This window comes from Mesoplodon densirostris, chromosome 19 (genome assembly GCF_025265405.1).
Source record: "Mesoplodon densirostris isolate mMesDen1 chromosome 19, mMesDen1 primary haplotype, whole genome shotgun sequence".
Taxonomy (NCBI): Eukaryota; Metazoa; Chordata; class Mammalia; order Artiodactyla; family Ziphiidae; genus Mesoplodon; species Mesoplodon densirostris.
The window spans coordinates 7,888,857-7,909,368 of NC_082679.1; the positions used below are offsets into that span (position 1 = coordinate 7,888,857).

The following is a 20,512-nucleotide window of genomic DNA, read 5'->3' on the forward strand; positions in this document are numbered from 1 at the left end:
TGAGGGGGCGCTGGGTCGAGGTGCGGGAGGGGGAATCACCTGTTGCAGCTCCTCGTAGGTGATAAACAAGAAGTTCTCTTTGCCCTGCATCCGAATCCAGCCCTTAATGTGGTCGAACCAGGAGCCGAACTGCACTGAGGGCAGAGAGACAGGCAGGGTGAGGGATGGGCAGCTGGGCCACCCCCCGCTGGGGCTCAGAGGGGCCCAACTAGCCCCACATGGCCCCAGGCTTTGGCCCCTTAGAGCTGGAGGCCTCCCTCCAAGCCCCCCATCCCTGCCTCTCCCCAGCTCCATCTTATCCCTCCTCTGTCCACTAGGGGCTCCCCCCACCTCACTCTGCCCCAGGCCTCACCTTCGCCTTTGAGGAAGTTCTTCAGGAACTGGTCAGGCGTGCCAGGGTCCTTCAATTGCCTGGCGATCTTGGAGTAGTGATAGAGCGAGACCACCACGTCCCGGGGGTTCCGGCCCATGTAGATCACCTGTGTATGGGTGTTGGGAAGAGGGGAGAAGATGTCAGACCCCGAGGTTTCGTGCCCTCGAGACCTCTCTCGTCTGATCCTGCAGCAGGACGGACTCGGGGTAGACTTCTCAAGGGACTTCCTAGCTAATAGGAGTTCAGATCAGTTCACCTCAATCCACAGGAGGGGAGAGCTCCCTCCAACCACATTCTAGGAAAAGAGAGGGACTGTTTCAAGACCAGGTGGAGGGACAGTTTGGCTTCAGGAAATAAAGAGTGGAGGAAGAAGGCATGGGGCTCAGGGCAGGGGAGCTCATGGTGAGGGGTGTTGACCAAGAGAAGGACAGCCACCCTTCCTTCCTATTCCTGCAGAGGAGGTCCCAGCCTCCTCCCCAGCCTCCCAGCCTCCACACAGCCCCAGAGGGTCTTTCTGTACCCAGAGCTGACCGTGCCCTCCTTGGCTCTCCAGCGCCCCAGAGTGGAGCCCCAGACCCTGGGTCTGGCATTCAAGGCCCTGAGGACCTGGTTCCAATCTGTTTACGAGTGTGATAGTCCACAACTAACCCCACTCCAGCCGCATCAGATCTGTCCTTCCCCAGGACCAAGGTCAGCCACCCAGGTGGTCAGCCATGGCTATGTGGCCAACCTCCAAAAAAAACCCTGGATGCCGAGGCTCGGGTGAGCTTCCTTGGTGATACTCCATGTGTGTTGTCACATGTCACTGCTGGAGGACTGAGCACTGTCCATGCAACTCCACTGGGAGAGAGATAACTTGAAGCTGGTGGCTGGTCTCACCTGGGTGCTCCCCCAGGCACCTCTTCCCTTCATCTTTTTTTTTTTTTTTTTTTTTTTGCCTCGCCACACGGCTTGTGGGATTTTAGTTCCCTGACTGGGGATTGAACCCAGGCCCTCGGCACTGTGAGCGCAAAGTCCTAACCACTGGACGACCAGGGAATTCCCACCTCTTCCTTTCATTGACCTTAATCTCTATCCTTCCTCTGTAATAAGCTATAACCATGAGTATAACAGCTTTGCTGAGTTCTGGAATCCTTCTAGTGAATCACTGAGCCTGAAGGTGGTCTTGGGGACCCCTAGATTGCAATTTGATCTCTTCTCTGTCTATACTCACTTCCTTCCTTGGTGATCCCACCAGTCTCCTGGCTTTAATTTCTCTGTCTCTGTCTCTCTGTCTGTCTCTGTTTCTCTCTGTCTCTGTCTCTCTCCATATATATATATATATATATATATATATATATATACACATCTCAATAGGTTGCAAATAGATGTGTCCAGCCCACATCTCTCCTGTCAAATCCAGATTTGTTTATCTCACGGCCCACTGGCATCATCCACCTGGGTGTCGATGGGTCACGGCAGATCCATCTTCCCCCAAAACCTCTCCTCCCCAACGTCCCCATCTCAGTTCACGGCAGCCCCATCCTCTCAGCTGCTTAAACCAAACCCCCTGCAGTCACCCTTGACTCATCTGTTTCTCTCACACCCGCATCCAACCTGCCAGCCACTCTTGCTGGTTCCATCTTCCAAATACACTCAAACCCTTTTTCTTCACCTCCCTGTGGCCACCACCCTGCTTGCCTCCATTGTCACCTCCTCCCTGGCACCTGGCTTCTGCCCTCACCCTGATGGTCTGTTCCCTGACTTGCAGCCAGAGGGCGCCTGTGAAAACCTAAGTTGGATCCTGTTTCTCCTTGGCTCTGAGCCTTCCCCGGTTCCTGTCTCAATCAGCGACAAGCAAACGCCCCACCAAAGTCCACACAGCCCTGCACATTTTGGTCCCTGTTACCTCTCTGACCTCATCTCTCTTCCTCTCCCCCTTGCTCACTTAGATGCAACCACACAGTCCTCCTTGCTGGACCTCAGGCATGCCACATCGACCCCAGGGCCTTTGCACCTGTTCGTGCCTCTGCCGGGAATGTTCTTCCCCCAGACCCCCCCTCCTTTGGCTTCCTTCCCTCACTTCCCAGGTCTTTACTCAAACCACGCCTTCTTACTGAGACCTCCTTTGACCACCCTATTTATAATTGCAACCCCTACCCCTAACTCTAACCCCCAGCTTCCCCTCCTCCTCGATGTGAACTGATCACCATGGATGTATTCAATCTTTTCCTTATTTACTCCATCTATTCTTTGTCTGTCCCCTTTAGAATGTGGGCTCATAAGGCAGGTGTTCCTTGTGTGTGTATTTGCTGCTGTTCTAGATCAGGGCCGGGCACACAGTAGGTCCTCAATAAATATGTGCTGAGTTCATCAGTTAGCTAAACTTTGCCCCACCAACACACACTCCCCTCCATCCTCCCACACCTTGGCCTTGGAGTTGAAGAAGGCCTTGGTGAAGAGCTGGATGGGGAGGTGAGAACTCATGAGGCGAGGGCTGGGCGGGTCGGGGAGGCTGAAGGCACCCATGATGGCCTCACACCAGGGCGACCGCTTCCAAATGGGTACTGAGCGGATCCAGGAGGGGTCCCCGTCCTTTAGGATTAAGCTGAGGATCTCAATCATCCAGTTTGTGCCTGTTGGAAGAATTGGGCAAATTAATCAGAGGTGGGGAGGGGTGAAGGGGGGATGTGATCAAATTCATAATGGCTGCATTTATTGCACAATTTGCTACATATGTTTATTGCATGGATTCCTCACACAGCACAGAAGTTAGGATTGGTTATCTTTTTTTAAAATTGAAATATGGTTGATTTACAATCTTGTGTTAGTTTCAGGTGTACAGCAAAGTGATTCAGATATTATATATATATATCTTTTTCAGATTATTTTCCATTGTAGGTTATTACAAGATATTGAATATAGTTCCCTGTGCTATACAGTAGGTCCTTGTTGTTTATCTCTTTTATATATAGTAGTGTGTATCTGTTAATCCCAAACTCCTAATTTATCCCTCCCTCTTCCCACTTAGGGTTGGTTATCTTTATTTTCAAAGCAGGAAATTGAAGCTCAAAGAAACAGAGTTGCTAACTAAGGCGACAAAGCTTGGAAATGGCACGTGGCCAGGTTTGGCTAACTGTCCACCCAACCCCATTTCGTTTCTCTACTGGGAATATAACAGGACGACATTTTTCCAGCCTCCCCTGAAGCTACGTGTGGGACCGTGTGACTGAGTTCTGGTCAAGGAAGTGCAGTGGCAGCCATGTGCAGCCATTTCCAGACTTGGCCCATAAACACCGGCCACGTGACACCTCCTCTCCACCCCCACCCCCACTCCCGTCCCCTGCTGGCTGAGTGCAGAGATGCCAGTGGAAACTGGGGCTCCTAGGGATGGCAGAGCCATAAGATGGAAGGAGCCAGGATGCTGGAGACTGCATGGATTTCCCCCCCACTTCCCTCCATCTATCCTTCACTAGGTGGAATTTACAGGAATGAGAAATAAATTTCTTTTTTTTTCGGCGGTGCCACGCAGCTTGTGGGATCTTAGTTCCCCGACCAGGGATTGAGCCCGGCCCTCGGCAGTGAAAGCATGGAGTCCTAACCACTGGACTGCCAGGGAATTCCCAAGAAATAAATTGCTCTTGGGTCCAGCTTCTGAGATTCTGAAGCACTCCATTAATGCATAGAGGAAGCTGGAACTGAATTCAGGTGGCTAGACTTACAATCTCAGCTCTTTTCACTGCCTTTTCATGGGAGTAAGCCCTTGATTTCTTGAGGGAACCACAAACATCACATAGTAGGAAGGGATCTCATCCACGACCCAGTTCACAGGTCTGGATTCCAGGAGATTACAGGGAGGTCAGATGAGAAATAATAGTACTGTGAACAATCACCTGGCATTAGTATTATATTGTCCTGGATTCTGAGAACTACCCTGTGCCAGTTCCCACTGTATTGCCTCTCAGCACTACATCCAGTCTTGGTTGCCCTGCTTTGTGCCATTGGAGCTGTGTAAACGGATCTCCTTTGCCACCTAGCGCAATGTGAAGCTTTGTCAGTAGAGGGCGCAGAGGAACCCTGCAGAAGGATGGGGTTTCTCTTCCTGGTTCTCCTGGGCTTCTCCCAGCCAGCTCTTGTGATGGACAGAGGCCAGCAGTGCAGTAGACCCCAGTGACACTTACTCCCTCTCACCCCGCCCCTCATCCCAAAGCAAATTTCCTTGGGTGCTCTCTGCTTCAGTCCTAGAGGGAGGGGCTTCTCCCTGTATTGGCTCTTCCTGTATTGATTAGGGTTCTCTTTACCCCTTGATGTTTTAATCCCCTGTTACCACTTAATAATTCTTTTTTTGTGGGTATGTGGCAAAAGATACCTAACATGAAATTTACCAATTTAACCATTTTTAAGAGTACTGTTCTGGGCTTCCCTGGTGGCGCAGTGGTTGAGAGTCCGCCTGCCGATGCAGGGGACACAGGTTCGTGCCCCGGTCCGGGAAGATCCCACATGCCGCGAAGCAGCTGGGCCCGTGAGCCATGGCTGCTGAGCCTGCGCGTCCGGAGCCTGTGCTCCGCAACGGGAGAGGCCCGTGTACCGCAAAAAAAAAGTACGGTTCTGAGGCATTAAGTACATTCACATTGTTGTGCAAACATCACTACCGTCTATCACCAAAGCTGTTTCAAACAAAGCCTGCTGTTTGGGGAACAGATTTCCACAACTTCCGTGGAGGGAAATTTGGCTATATTCATCAAAATTGCAAACGCACAGAGGCTCTGACCAAGCAATTCTGTATCTAGGAGTTCTACAGGTAAACGCATACGTGTGCAAGTGACACTTGCACAAGATGTGGCATTGTGTGTAAAGTTTATATGGTGTATATATGCGAAAGACTGGGGACTTCCCTGGTAGTGCAGTGGTTAAGAATCCGCCTGCCAATGCAGGGGACATGAGTTCAAGCCCTGGTCCACGAAGATCCCACATGCTGCAGAGCAACTAAGCCTGCCACAGCTACTGAAGCCCGTGTGCCTAGAGCCCCTTCTCTGCAACAAGAGAAGCCACCACAAGGAGAAGCACGTGCACTGCAGTGAAGAGTAGCCCCTGCTCACGGCAACTAGAGAAAGCCCAGCCTGCGCGCAGCAAGACCCCAACGCAGCCAAAAATAAATAAATAAATTTAAAAAAATAAATAAATGCAAAAGATTGGAAATCAGGAAAAGCTAATCATAAGGAACTAGTTAAACTAGAATTCTTGTACATCTAATGTTACGCAATACTATGGAACTGTAAGAAAACCCCCAAACCAGGAAGCTCTTTGTTTACAGTTCTAAGATGGGATGATGTCAAAATACAAGGAAAAAGAAGGCACAACCATAAAACAAAACAAAACAAAAACATGAGGCAAAATGGCGTGTATCACGTGTTAACTTTTGTGGGAAAAAAGTAAAAAAAAAATTATGTACATTTTTTCTTGTACATGCAAATTCTGGAAAGATACACAGAGACTACTGGTGACTGTGAGAGAAGAGAGATCTTACAGTGTAAACCTCTTTGTACCTCTTGAATTTTGAACTATGAATGCATTACTTTCTAAGAGAGAAATTAAGATATTTTAAACTTTAAAAAATAGCTAGAATAACTGGACAACCATATGCAAACAAAGAACCTTGATCTATACCTCATACCACATACACAAATTATCTTAAAATAGATCATAGACCTTAGTGTAAAATCGAAAACTGTAAAGCTTCTAGAAGAAAACATAAAGGCCGTCTTTATGACTTTGGTTTAGGAAAAGATTTCATAGCTGTGACATCAAAAGTCTGATCCATTAAAGAAAAAATTGACAATTGGAGCTCATCAAAATTTAAACTTTTGCTCTGAGAAGACACTGAAAAGAAAATGAAAAGACAAGCCAGGGCTTCCCTGGTGGCGCAGTGGTTGAGCGTCCGCCTGCCGATGCAGGGGATACGGGTTCGTGCCCCGGTCCGGGAAGATCCCACATGCCGCGGAGCGGCTGGGCCCGTGAGCCATGGCCGCTGAGCCTGCGCATACGGAGCCTGTGCTCTGCAACGGGAGTGGCCACAACAGTGAGAGGCCCGCATACCGCAAAAAAAAAAAAAAAAAAAAAAAAAAAAGACAAGCCACAGACTCGGAGAAAATATTTGCAAAAGGCATATCTGGTAAAGGATGTGTACTCAGATTATGTAAAGAACTCTCAAAACTCAATAATTAGAAAACAAACAACCCAGTTAAAAAGAGAAAAAAAAAAAAAAAAAAAAAAAGGAACAGACACATTACCAAGAAAGATAATGATGGCTAGTAAGTCCCTGAAAAGATGCTCAACATCATTAGCCATTAGAGACATGCAAATTCGAACCACAATGAGATACTAGAACACATCTGTTAGAATGACTTTTTAAAAAACTTGACAATATCAAGTGCTGACAAGGAAGCAGAGCATCTGGAACCCACCTATGTTGTTGGAGAGAATGCAAGATGGTAAACCAGCTTGCCAAAAAGTGCAGGATGATTTTCACTATGGAAACCAGTTTGGCAGTTTCTCATAAAGTTAAGCATACATAATTCCCATAAACTCAGCAATCCCACGTCTAAGTATGTACCCAAGATAAATGAAAACATATTTCCATGCAGAGACTCGTACACAAAGCTTCATAGCAGCTGTATTCATACTCATCCCAAACTGGAAAAAAACCCAAGTGTCCTTCAACAGATGAATAGATAAACCCATCGTGGTCCATCCAGCTGATGGAATACTCCTCAACAATAAAAAAATACAATTTGGATGGATCTAAAATACATTACGCTGAGTGAAAGAAGTCAGTCTCAAAGGCTACATAGGGTACGATTCCATGTATATGACATTTTGGAAAAGGCAAAACTATTGGGGCAGCAAACAGATCAGTGGCTGCCTGGGGCTGGGTTGAGGAGAGAGCTGAACACAAAAGGGTGTGAAGGGTTTTTTTGTTTGTTTTAGGTGGGTGATGGAACTGTTCTATATGTTTTTTTTTTGGCCATGCCACACGGCTTGCAGGATCCTAGTTGCCCCAACAGGGATTGAACTCAGGCCTCCTGAAGTGGAAGTGCCAAGTCCTAACCACTGGACCACCAGGGAAGTCCCTGAACTACTCTATATCTTGATTGTAGTGTATCTTGTATATGTCTCTCAAAACTCATAGAACTCGGGCTCCCCTGGTGAGGCAGTGGTTGAGAATCCGCCTGCCAATGCAGGGGACACGGGTTCGAGCCCTGGTCTGGGAAGATCCCACATGCCATGGAGCAACTAAACCTGTGCGTCACAGCTACTGAGCCTGCGCGTCTGGAGCCTGTGCTCCGCAACAAGAGAAGGCCGTGACAGTGAGAGGCCCGCGCACTGCAATGAAGAGTGGCCCCCACTCGCGCAGCTAGAGAAAGCCCATGCACAGAAACGAAGACCCAGCACAGCCATAAATAAATAAATAAATTTATTAAAAAAAAAAAAAAACCTCATAGAACTCCCAGAGAAATGAAAACATGTCCACAGACAGATTTGTATATCAATGTTCCTATAAGCATTATTCATGAGTCAAAGAGTGAATACAACCCAACTGATTGTTTATCAACTGATAAGTGAATAAGCAGAATATAGTATAACCATATCATGGAATATTATTCAGCCATAAAAAGGAATGAAGCACTGACAACAACTTGGATGAACCTCAAAAACATTACTCTAAGTGAAAGATACCAGACACAAAAGACCGTGTAGTGTACCATTCCATTTATCTGAAACATCCAGAACGGGCAAATCCACACAATGAGAAAGCAGATACCTAAGACTTAGGGATGTGGATGTGGGGATTGGGAGGTGATGGCTAATGGGTACGGAGTTTCTTGTTAGGGGTGATGAAAATGTTCTAAAGTTGACTATAGTGATGGTTGCACAACTTGGTGAATATACTACAGCCATAGATTTTTACACTTTCAAATGGGTGAATTGTATGGTATGTGAATTATTTTTTTTAATGTTACCAAAAAGCAAAAAAAAAAAAAAAAAAAACCCTCATCGCACTCTATGCTGGAAAAGGTGAATATAATACTTTGAAATTTTTCAAAAATATTTTGAAAAAAATTAAGAAGGCAGCTCCAACATTTTAGAGAAGAACCCCCCCACCCCCTGCCACCAGGCCTCTCCTGTCACTCCCTCCACCGCAGTCCCACTGACCTTCTCTTGCTTCCTCAAACTCACCGAGCCACCTCCCACCTCAGGGCCTTTGCACATGCTGTCCCTCTGTCTAGGATACCCTTTCCCACTCAAACTGCTCTGCAGATTCCAACTCTCTGCATGAACATCTTCTCCCCAGGAAGCCTGCCCTTATCCCGCAGACCTTCTTATGACCTACACTTAATGTTCTCTTCACCTTTCCTTGGGTGGAGGGTGACCCACCCTAACCCTCATTAGATAGTAATATAGGCGACTGCATGTTTAAATGAAGCCTGTATCTCCCAGCAAATGTCTCCTTTCTTCAGAGCTGTGTCTCTGCACGTGGTAGACAATCAGTAAGTAGCATTTCAGTAACCGAATGGAGAAAATTAAGATCTTTCTTTCCTTCCTTCCTTCCCTCCTTCCTTCCTTCCTGAAATATTTATTGAATAAGTTCCAGGCACTGTTTTAGGTTCAAAGAACACAGCCGCGATCAAGACAAACCGGAATATCTGCACTCACTGAGCCATGTTCTAGTGAGGAAACCAGAGACTAAATCAACAAATGAAAATATGATATAGTGGCCGGCAGTGAAGAAAAATATGAGGGGCGTTAAGGGATAGAGAGGGACAGGATGGGGACGCTATTTTAGCCAGGGAGGTCCGGGAAGGCCTCCCAGTGGGTGTGAGAGCCAGCCTGGTGGAAGGGAGGGAGCGAGGCACACAGGGATCTGGGGGAAGGGTGCCCCCTGGCGGAGGGACCGGCCAGTGCAAAGGCCAAGCTCACCTCGGTTCTGAACGGACCACGGCGTCCCCCGTCCGCCCCACCCCCTCCCGCTTTCCTCTTCCATTCTCCCTAGTGTACCCTCCTCACCACCCACAACACTCTCCGTAGCACCCCTGCCCCGGCCCAGCGGGTACCTGACTTGGGGTAGGTGATGATGAAGATGTCATCGTCTTGCACGTCCGAGTTCTCTGCGATGCTGATGCTCTCAGGTGAGTAGATGCCGACGGGGAAGAGGATGCCTTTATACCTGAAGTATTCGCCTGACAAATTCAGGCTGTAGGAAGATGGGGGAGAGACACCGTAAGGACCGGGGAGGAGGCGAGGACAGGGGTCACCCCTGGGAGAGTGGGAGGCCAGGGGCTTTCTTTTTTTTTTTTTTTTTTTAGGTCGGCTGCAGGCGGGATCTTAGTTCTCCGACCAGGGATCGATCCCGTGCCCCCTGCAGTGGAAGCGTGGAGTCTTAACCACTGGACCGCCAGGGAAGTCCCACGGGGCCTGCATTTGAGTGTCCTTCGAGGTCCCAGGAGCCTGCACAGGGGTCCAGCTTTACAGCTGAGGCCTCCAGGAAAGACGGCGGCAGAAAGTGGCTGAGGGATCTCGGGGCAGGTGACGGAGGGCGAGCAAGGAGATGGGCGAGGTGCACCCCGCTCGCTGGTGGAATTCTGGCAAGGAATTTTCTCTGTGCCCTTTTCCTCATCTGCAAAGTGAGGATGATTTACTAACACCCCATAACAATCCTATGCGGTGGCAATGATTATTATCCCCATTTTCTGGATGAAGGAAGAGAGGCACAGAGAGGTTGAGTGACTTGCCCAAAGCCACACAGCTGGCGGGACAAGCAGCGCTTCACCTCTGCAAAGTGGGACTAGCGCTTTCCACACGTTTACTCTTCACCCCAACCCTCAGAAAGGCACCACCCCCATTTTACAAACATAGGCCAAAGAATCAGGTGCCCTGCCCTTTCCTAAGCGGCCACAGAGCTGCAGGGCTACCTGCGAAAACCAGATGTGGAGTCCCTGGGAAGCTGGGGCAGTCTTAAGCTCCAAGCCCCTCACTCAAGCTGCTTTTCCCAAAACGCTGCAATGTGTTCACATAACCATACAAGGAAGTATAGTTTTCCAAAGCGAGATGTATTGAGAGAAATCCGTTTAGTTCGATCACCCTTGACTTTGCAGCCTCCCTCCAGATCTCCTGACCCTGGGGTGGGAGAGCGATAGGTGTTTTGGGGACCTGGCTAAGGTAGAGCTGAGTTGGGGATACATTTCACTGGACTTTCCTAGGATATTTACAAGGTTTGCGTTCATGTCTGTGTATAGTTATGGGATGGCGAGTGCAGGATTTGCTTCCGGGAGCACTTGTTGGGTGCAAGTAATGACAGGAAGGCTGGGGACACGGAAGTCGGATCATCCTATCACATGCCCAGGGGCGCTTGGCACCAAAAGTATGGGGTGGAGGAGGAGACTCAGGTTTGAAGCCAGAAGCTGGTGTATTATTTTTCTGGAGTGTTTGGAGTGTTTGCCAGCTTTCAGAACAAGACAAGTCACTGTAATTTCTTTTCTCATTCTAAACAAACATTCCTTCTTCCTTATGTTGCAGTCACACATACTGATTCTTTCTTTCTTTTTTTAAAAAAAATTATTTATTTATTTTTTTGGCCACGCCAGGTGGCTTGTGGGATCCTAGTTCCCAGGCCAGGGATTGAACACGGGCCCCCTGCAGTGGAAGCACAGTGTCCTAACCACTGGACCGCCAAGGAATGCCCCTGATTCTTTTTCTTAAGGGGAATCCCCTCAAAACAGTATAAGCTTCAGGCCCCACGAAACACGGATTTGCCCATTCTTAGCTGTTACTCGGCGCTAATTTCCATTTGTGGTCCTTTCCTGTACACTTAGGACAATACATCGAACTGGGGGGAAAATTATGCGTGTAAGTGGGTTATACTGTCTGTGGATTTCATGTCAGGATAGTGAAGAGGATTTATAGATATTGTGAGGACTTATAAAGAGGGCTAGGGTCCGACCACACAGGTAAAACTCAGAAACAAAATGGTGAACGGAAGATGAAGGACACAAGAGAGTCTAGATGATATGATTCGAATTAGGGGAAGTTCAAACACAGGGACAAATCACCTATGATGATAGAAGGCAGGATGATGCTTATCCTTGGGAAGTGGGGGCAGCTGGGGGCGGAGCTGGTTACAAGGCGTGCCCTCTGCAAAATTCCTTGGGCAATTGACTGAAGCTCTGTTCACAGCACTTGTGTTTTACTTTAATAAAACTTACAATGCACATATGGTCACCTTATCTTTGATAAAGGAGGCAAAAATATACAATGGAGAAAAGACAGCCTCTTCAATAAGTCGTGCTGGGAAAACTGGACAGCTAGCTACATGTAAAAGAATGAAATTAGAACACTCCCTAACACCATACACAAAAATAAACTCTAAATGGATTAGAGACCTAAATGTAAGGCCAGACACTATCAAACTCTTAGACAAAAACATAGGCAGAACACTCTATGACATAAATCACAGCAAGATCCTTTTTGACCCACCTCCTAGAGAAGTGGAAATAAAAACAAAAATAAACAAATGGGACCTAATGAAGCTTAAAAGCTTTTGCACAGCAAAGGAAACCATAAACAAGACGAAAAGACAGCCCTTAGAATGGGAGAAAATATTTGCAAATGAAGCAACTGACGAAGGATTAATCTCCAAAATTTATAAGCAGCTCATGCAGCTCAATATCAAAAAAAACAAACAACCCAATCCAAAAATGGGCAGAAGACCTAAATAGACATTTCTCCAAAGAAGATATACAGACTGCCAACAAACACATGGAAGAATGCTCAACATCATTAATCATTAGAGAAATGCAAGTCAAAACTACAATGAGATATCATCTCACACCAGTCAGAATGGCCATCATCAAAAAATCTACAAACAATAAATGCTGGAGAGGGTGTGGAGAAAAAAGGAACCCTCTTGCACTGTTGGTGGGAATGGAGAACAGTATGGAGGTTCCTTAAAAAACTAAAAATAGAACTACCATATGACCCAGCAATCCCACTACTTGGCATATACTCTGAGAAAACCATAATTCAAAAAGAGTCATGTACCAAAATGTTCATTGCAGCTCTATTTACAATAGCCAGGACATGGAAGCAACCTAAGTGTCCATCGACAGATGAATGGATAAAGAAGATGTGGCACATATATACAATGGAATATTACTCAGCCATAAAAAGAAATGAAATTGAGTTATTTGTAGTGAGGTGGATGGACCTAGAGTCTGTTATACAGAATGAAGTAAGTCAGAAAGAGAAAAACAAATACTGTATGCTAACACATATATATAGAATCTAAAAAAAAAAAAAAAGGTCATGAAGAACCTAGGGGCAGGATGGGAATAAAGACGCAGACCTACTAGAGAACGGACTTGAGGACACAGGGAGGGGGAAGGGTAAGCTGGGACAAAGTGAGAGAGTGGCAGAGTAAAATAGATAGCTAGTGGGAAGCACAGGGAGATCGGCTCGGTGCTTTGTGACCACCTAGAGGGGTGGGATAGGGAGGGTGGGAGGGAGGGAGACGCAAGAGGGAAGAGATATGGAGAAATATGTATATGTATAGCTGATTCACTTTGTTATAAAGCAGAAACTAACACACCATTGTAAAGCAATTATACCCCAGTAAAGATGTTAAAAAAAAAAACTTGCAATGAATGAATGAATGAATAAAACATTAAAGGGAAAAAATTACGCTTCCCACTAAAATAATTGTTTTTAATAAAAATGAGGCGAGGGAAAAAAAAATGGAGACGAGGTGCTGGGCCCAGTGAAGGTGAACCCCCAGCTGTCTTGCACAGGCCTTTTCTGATAGTTTTCCCTCGTGCGCCCAGTTGACAGATGAGGAAACTGAGGCCCATTGAAGGCTGTGACTTGCCCAGGGATCTCCCAGTGTCTTTCCTGAAGGCCTCCACCAGCTTCAGAGATTTGAGGGATGGGGAATTTCTCCAAGGCTTGGCACCAGGCTCAGGCTTGCAGGAGAAGGACAAAAGCTAGAGAATTGATTCCTCTGCCTGGGGTCGAAGGAGGGCTCTGGGGAGCCCGGGTAAGGCTCAGCCCAGCCAGGGTTTCCAAAGGGCAGTGTCCCAAGGCAGGGCCGGGAGGAGGCTATGGAGGAAGCTGGCATGTGGGCTAGGGTCTATTGGAAAAGGCCCCCTTTGTTCCTGGCTGGGGGGTGTTCCCGAGGGGACCAGGAAGGAAGGGCTGGTCACCTCAGAGGGGTGGTGGCAGGGGCTTTGCAGGCCCTGCTTCTAAGTAACCTAAGTAGGACAGATGTGAGAAAGAGTGTGGTTCTGGAGCTGGACATTGCAGGCACAGAGTCTGGCTTTGGCACTCTCTAGCCGAGCTGAGGTCTGGGGCTTAATCTCTCTAGGCCTCAGTTTCCTCAACTGTAAAATGGGGATAGGAGAAGTAGCATGGTGTCTTGGTTAACGGCATAAACCCTGGAGCTAGAATACATGAGTCTGAATCCTACCTCTCTCCAGTCATGTGGCTGTGGGCAAGTCATTCATCCTCTCTGTGCTTCAGTCCTTTCATCCATAAAATGGGGATAATAAGTAAACATTACCTCATAGGATGGTCGTGAGCATGTAAAAAGTGCTTAGAACTGGGCCTGACATAGGAATATGCACTATATAAATATTTCTTTCTTTTTTTTTTTTTTTTTTCGGTACGCGGGCCTCTCACTGTTGTGGCCTCTCCCGTTGCGGAGCACAGGCTCCGGACACACAGGCTCAGCGGCCATGGCTCACGGGCCCAGCCGCTCCACGGCACGTGGGATCTTCCTGGACCGGGGCACGAACCCGTGTCCCCTGCATCGGCAGGCGGACCCTCAACCACTGCACCACCAGGGAAGCCCTGTTTCTTAATTTTTTAAAAATAGAGATAGTGGGAGGGTTTAACGCACACATAGAAATAAAGGTGATTAAAATAGAGCCTGGCTTGTGGTCTGCATTCGATAAATCCAGGCTAAAATTATTATTATTACACTTAGTAATAGAGGCAACACCGGGCATCGTGTGAGCCCAGAGGAGGGGCTGCTTGGCACCTCCTTTGGCACACAGTAGGCCCTCAGCTTATTGTAATTACTTTATTGTTCAGTGATGTCATAGGTTGAGCGCAGGCAGCAGAATTAGTGATGTCACTAGTTGCCAGGCAGATTGAGGCCAGTGGGCGGGGCTGTGAGGCCATCAGTCACTAGGCAGATTAGCTGCTAAGTGCCTGGGTCTTGGCTCTGGTGGGTCACATGTGCTCTCTCTGTGCCCTGGGCAGCAGATCTCACCTCTTTGAGCCTCAGTTTCCTCTTCTGACACATGAAGATAACAGTAATCTCAACCTCAAGGTTTTAATCCTACCTAAAGATTAAAAGGGATAATATACATTAAGCCCCCGGCTCCTAATAAATGCTCAGGACACTGAAGCTCCCTTGAGCGTACAGCGCTATTTTTGTCTTTGATCTCACCAACAGGTCCTTGAAGGAGAAATGTCCTCCCCAGCTTACCGGAGAGGAAAACGGAGTTGCCAACCAGGAAAAGATACTGTGCCCTTCAGGAGTCCCTGAAATAGTCACTGAATGCGTACATGAATAAATATGAGGGTGTCCCGCCACCCCCCTCAGCACTTACAGTCTCCAAACTGGGGGTCCAGGGTGGAGGCCAGGGTGGAATCCACAGTGCTGGCACGTTGTTGGTGCCCAACCAGTATTTGACTGAAGGAATGAACGTGTGAATGAATGAACGTTGAATGAATTGTGAATAAATGAATGTGTGATGAATGAATGTGTGGTTGAACGAATGTGTGAATAAATGAATGTGTGATGAATGAACGTTTGAATGAATAAATGGGCGAATGAATGAAGGGAGTTACCAGGAAAAATGTTAAGGAAACGCAAAGAACACTTGTTACCTCCTTTCACCTGCCTCCGTGGTTCTCAGCCCTGGGCATTTTAGAATCCCCTCTGGGGACTTTAGAAACTTCCACAGCCTGGCCTCATTCCAGGTCAACAGTGTCCAGACCTTATCATGCGCCCTCTGGGCCCAGAACAACTATTTGCTCAGTAAATGACTGAGCATCAATGTTTAATAAATAATCGAGACATGAGTGGGGGAGAGCTGGGATCTCCCTGCATGTTATGAGGCGACAGGTGAGAAAATGGAGGTTGAGGGAGGGGAAGTGATTTGGCCAAGGCCATGAGGCAAGTACCGAGCAGAGCTGAGATTTGAACCTCAGCCCCGTAGACAGTTCTGTTCCAGGCCCTCCTTCCCCACGTCCCCCCACTCCAGTCAAAACCCCCCAGAGCACCGAGCACTATTCCAGCCTCTGGCCTTGTATCAGCTGTTCCTCCTGCCAGGAGGCTGGAGAGGGGGGACCCCACTTGGATTCTTGCTTGGCTGAATCTTACTGTGTGTCCCCAAACAGGTGCTGTGCGTCTTCTCTCCCCACCTTGTAAATTAAATCTGGCCCCGGGGTGACCTTTCCTCTCCCTGGGCTCCAAGCCCATTCTTTTCCCATGCCAGGTCCAGGGCCTGGCATGCAGCTATTTTGCTTGGTTAGAGCAGAGGAATGAAGGTGACAATTGGGTTGGGGCAGAGACCAGCCGCAGGAGGAACAGCAGACAGAGCTACAGCCCACATGATGGGCAACGGGCCAAGGACGTACTTAGCCTCCTCGAAGGGGCCTGGCCTGCCCTGCTAGGGAGACCCCAGGACATGAAACTCTAAGAATGGCCCAACCTGGTGACCCTCCTTCCTCCCATCCCCCGCCCCCCAGTCCACCGGGCCTTAGCTCTTCTTCTCTGTCCCCACTACCCCTGTCCAGCTCAGGTCTCCTCCTCGCCCCCCTGGACCCTCAACGCAGCCTCCTCCCCAGTCTCTTGGCCTCCAGTTTCTCCTTCCTGTTCATCCCCCACATGCCCCAGAGCTCAAGGCCCTCCGTAGCCTGGGCGGGGTTGGGGGGGGGTTCTGTCTGGATTGCCAGCATATCAAAACACGGAGGGCCTCCATCCATATTTATGAAGAAATATAAATAACACTCACAGTGCCCACTCCTCACTACATTATGTGCCTTAGTTCGTTTATTTCCTCAACAACCCTAGGAGGCCACCCGCTATAGTATTTCTATCCCCGCGTTACAAATGAGGAAGTAGAGGCACAGAGAGGCAAAGTCACTTGGCTAATATCACACAGCGGCAGACGGCAGAGCTGGGGTTTGAACCCAGGCAGTGTAGCCCCAGAGTTTGCACCCCTAGCCACCCAGTGCCATGGGGTAGCGCCTTGCCAATCATCATACCGTTGTCCTCAGGTGTGCTCATTCTGGGCAGGGGCTCTGGGGTCTTGGGGGTGGGGGGCAGTCAGGAAGACATAGGTTTGACCTCAGGCAGCTTACATGACCTCTCTGAGTCTCAGTGTCCACCTCCTTCCCCTTGGTCACAGGAATATTCAACTCCTAGGTGTATATTATAATTATTATCATTATATTGTATTATATTCTATATTGTATATCGATAGACCTCAATGAAATATCTTAAGATAAGCACAGATTTTAAAGCAGAGTTTCTCCTTCTCCTGGGAGTTTACCCAAGAGAAACAAAAACTCCTTTTCACACCAACGTCTGTACTCGCATGTTTATAGCTGCCCTATTCATAATCGCCCAAAACTGGGAACAATGCAAACGTCCGTCAGCAGGTGCGTGGATAAACAGTGGGACATGTACACCACACGGTACTACTCAGCAAGGACAAGAAGCAAACCTTTGATACCCACCACTGCACAGATGGGTCCCAAAGGCATTGGGTGGAGTGAAGGAAAACAGACTCAGGAGATCACCGTCTGTACAATTCCACTGAATGACTGTGGTGGGTGGAATGATGACCACCCCCCAAAGATGTCCATGTCTCAATCTCCAGAAACTGTGAATATGATCCATTGCACCATAAAAGGGATTTTGAGATGGGGAGAGAATTCAGTGGGCCCTAAATGCAACCACAAGGGTCCTTGTAAAAGGGAGACAGGAGGGTTAGAATCAGAGAAAGAAGATATAATAATGGAAGCAGAGGTCAGAGAGGAGAGAGGTCGGAAGAGGCTATGCAGCTGGCTTTGAAGAGATAGAAGAAGGGGCCACGGGCCAAAGGATGCAGGGCCTCTAGGAGCTGGAAAAGGCACAGAAGGGAGCGGGAAGAGTGCCTCCCTGATGACACTTTGATTTTAGCCCAGCAACACTGATTTCAGACTTCTGACCTCCAGAAACGTATGAGCACAAATTTGTATTGCATTAAGCCACTCAGTTTGTGGTCATTTGCTGCAGCAGCAATAGGAAACTAATATGTCATTTTTGGCAAAAGACAAAAGTATATGGACGGGGGATAGATCAGTAGCTGTGGGGATGAGGGGTGGGAGGGGAGAGGGCAGCTAGGGACGGGGGAGGGTGTGACTACAAAGGGCTGATGGTGCAGTTTTGTATTCTGATTGTGGTGATGGTTACACAAATCTATACATGTGTTAGAATTCATAAAGCTATACACACACCCCCCACACACAAATCAATTTTACTGATTGATTTAAAAAAAAAAACACCTCATTCGTATAAATGTCAATACTTAACGCCCATTAACCATTATTATAACAAGACATCCTATTGGCCAGCGTCCCTCTTGGCTACCCAGGGTTGTGCAGAGAAGCAACACCTGCCTGTATTACAGGCCTGCCTTTGATTTGCCGTGTAACCTGAGGTCACTCTCAAAACCTCTCTGGTCTCATTTGATGAACGAGCAGTGATGGGTGGGCAGGGACCAGGGAACTCTTTTCCAGGGACCTGCCAGTCTGCTGTTCAACGAGAGCTCCCCATTCCAGGAGCTTTGGGCCATCTTGCCTGAGATGGGGCAAATTCATTCATTTGGCCCACAGATATTTATTGAGCCCCTACTATGTCCCAGGCCCTGGGGGATAGGAAAGTGAGTGCAACTGACAAAAAACACAACAAAACAAAAAAAACAACAGAACAAAACAAAAAACCCTATTGCAGTTTATGTTTGAATGAACAATAAAATTAACACAGAATGTTTAAAATGTAGTGTATTGGATGGTGATGGAAAAAATGAAGCTGGGGTTGGGAGGGTTTGCAATTTGAGATCGATGGAGTCAGGGGAGGGCCCTCCGAGGAGGTGACATTTGAGCAGACCGGAAGGAGGTGAGGGAAGAGCCGTGTGTGCGTATCAGAGGGAATAGTGTGTACAAAGGAGGGGGAGAGGGCAGGCTGCTGGCATTCAGGGGTCTTGTGGGACTGAAACTACTGACCCCCACTCCTCTGAGAGGGCTCCGCCTGTCCATGCATGCGATCCGGCCGCACGAGGAGTTTTTCCGCAGCCCTGCTGTCCTGCTGACTCACAGCGGGTGCCTGTGGTCAACTCGCCTGCCTTTCTCAGGAGCGCATTTTCAAGGCTCCTCAAGCCTGAGCTGGGTTCAGTGTGCCTTATTCCCAGGGCACCTTGTGCAGTGGCGGCCGCCCTCCTTTGCCTGAGCTGCTCTCACCTGCAGGAGTGCCTTCCCTCACCTCCTGAAATTCCTCCGCCTGGAGCCCATCTGGGCAAGCGTCCCCATCTCCTCAAGCGTCCCTACCTCCTCTGGCCACCTCCACCTCAGTGGAATGACTCACGCCTTGGCCAGAGCGCAGAGAATTGGACTCGTTCACTCTCCTGCTCTCATCTGCGCCGGCCAAGGAGACTGATTAGAATAACCTCTTTGGGAGATCACTTGGCAACATTTTAAGTTATACAGGCCACCTCCACTCAAGCAGAGGACACCCGGTCCATGCGCATTTTTACCCCTCTCAGCATTCTGTTCTTTTCTTTTATAGCCCTTTTAATACTTAGTAACTACTTTCTTTGTCTACTGACTTCTTGAAATCAATCTTCCCCACTAGTAGTAGCTACAAGGGAACAGAAATTCTGCTTCTCCCATGTCCCACCTCCAAGAACCAGCATCAGACAGGCAGGCAGCAGCAGTCCATTATATCTGCTGGATGCACAAATGAACTTGACCTCCAGAAATTTATGGGATGGGTGCCCTTGAGGAAGTGCCCGGTGATATATGTACCACCATGCTAATTGCAACATCGTAAGAGGGACCTGAACAACAGAGAACTGGTTAAATAAATCAGGACTGGAAGAATAAAACACCGCCTGCAAACCTTGGAATCCAGCCATTCAAAAGGAGGCGTTTATGTTTGATAGGGATTGGGGTTACACATGTATTTCTCAAAATGGCACACTTAATAAGTTTGTGCAGTGCCCTGTACATAAACATCATCTATTAAAAAAAAAAAAGCCCATAAACAAGTGTTGAAGTCTATTTCATAATATGCAGCCTGGAATGTTTAAGGTGAAATGTTCTGATGGTTGCAAATCACTCCTTTGAAATGCATCACCAATACAGATCGCTGGATGGATAGAAAGATGTACAGATATACGATAAAACAAGTATAAGAAAATTTTAGGAGTAGTGGGTATAGAGGGGGTGCGTGCTGAATAATTCCTCCAACGTTTTTTCTGTGTCTTGGAATTTTCATTATGAAAATTCCGAAAGATCGGAGGGGTAAGGAGGTAGCATTTATTTGGGAAGATGTCTGAGATATTACGGAGAGCGAAAAGACAAGGGGCAGAGCCAGATATAAAGTAGTATCTTACTTATGTTTAAAAAATAAGTAAGTAAAAACAAGATACACACATAGAGAAAAATTTTCTGGCAGGCAAGCATTAGAAGTGGTTACTCTGGGGATGGGTCTGGGGTGTTTGTGAGAACCAGAATTTTCCATTTTATGCCCTTCTGCACATCTTGAATTCTGAATTGTGAACACAGTGGCAGTGGCTGCCATGTGCTCACCCTTTGCCCCCATTGCTGGTGGGACCAGAGAGGTTTCTCTGGGGACTTGGGAGTCACGGGTGGAGGATGGCAGAGCCGGGCCTGGCATCACATCACCAGGAGAGCCCACGTGGAGCTGGGATGTGAGTTTGAAATGAACCTCTACCGTGTTAAGATCCAGAAGTGAGGGGATGTTTTTTACACCTGCTAGACTGCCTTAATACGGGACATGTGTACCTTTCCTTCTTTTTAGAAAATCTAATT

General features: G+C 47.8%; 1 protein-coding gene and 1 non-coding gene across 2 annotated transcripts in view; both read right to left on the reverse strand.

The window, feature by feature from the left end:
- The window catches only part of SULT2B1 (sulfotransferase family 2B member 1), a 34,435-nt gene that overhangs the window by 5,203 nt on the left and 8,720 nt on the right, over positions 1 to 20,512 (reverse strand). The window contains exons 2-5 of the mRNA XM_060084721.1: positions 9,466 to 9,605; positions 2,780 to 2,988; positions 353 to 479; positions 40 to 134 (exon numbers count right to left, since the gene is read on the reverse strand). Coding sequence (XP_059940704.1) covers positions 40 to 134; positions 353 to 479; positions 2,780 to 2,988; positions 9,466 to 9,605 — 571 coding nt within the window. The remainder of the gene's footprint in view (positions 1 to 39; positions 135 to 352; positions 480 to 2,779; positions 2,989 to 9,465; positions 9,606 to 20,512) is intronic.
- On the reverse strand, positions 1,339 to 1,411 carry TRNAV-CAC (transfer RNA valine (anticodon CAC)). Its single transcript has one exon. It is a non-coding gene; the product is annotated as a tRNA-Val (tRNA).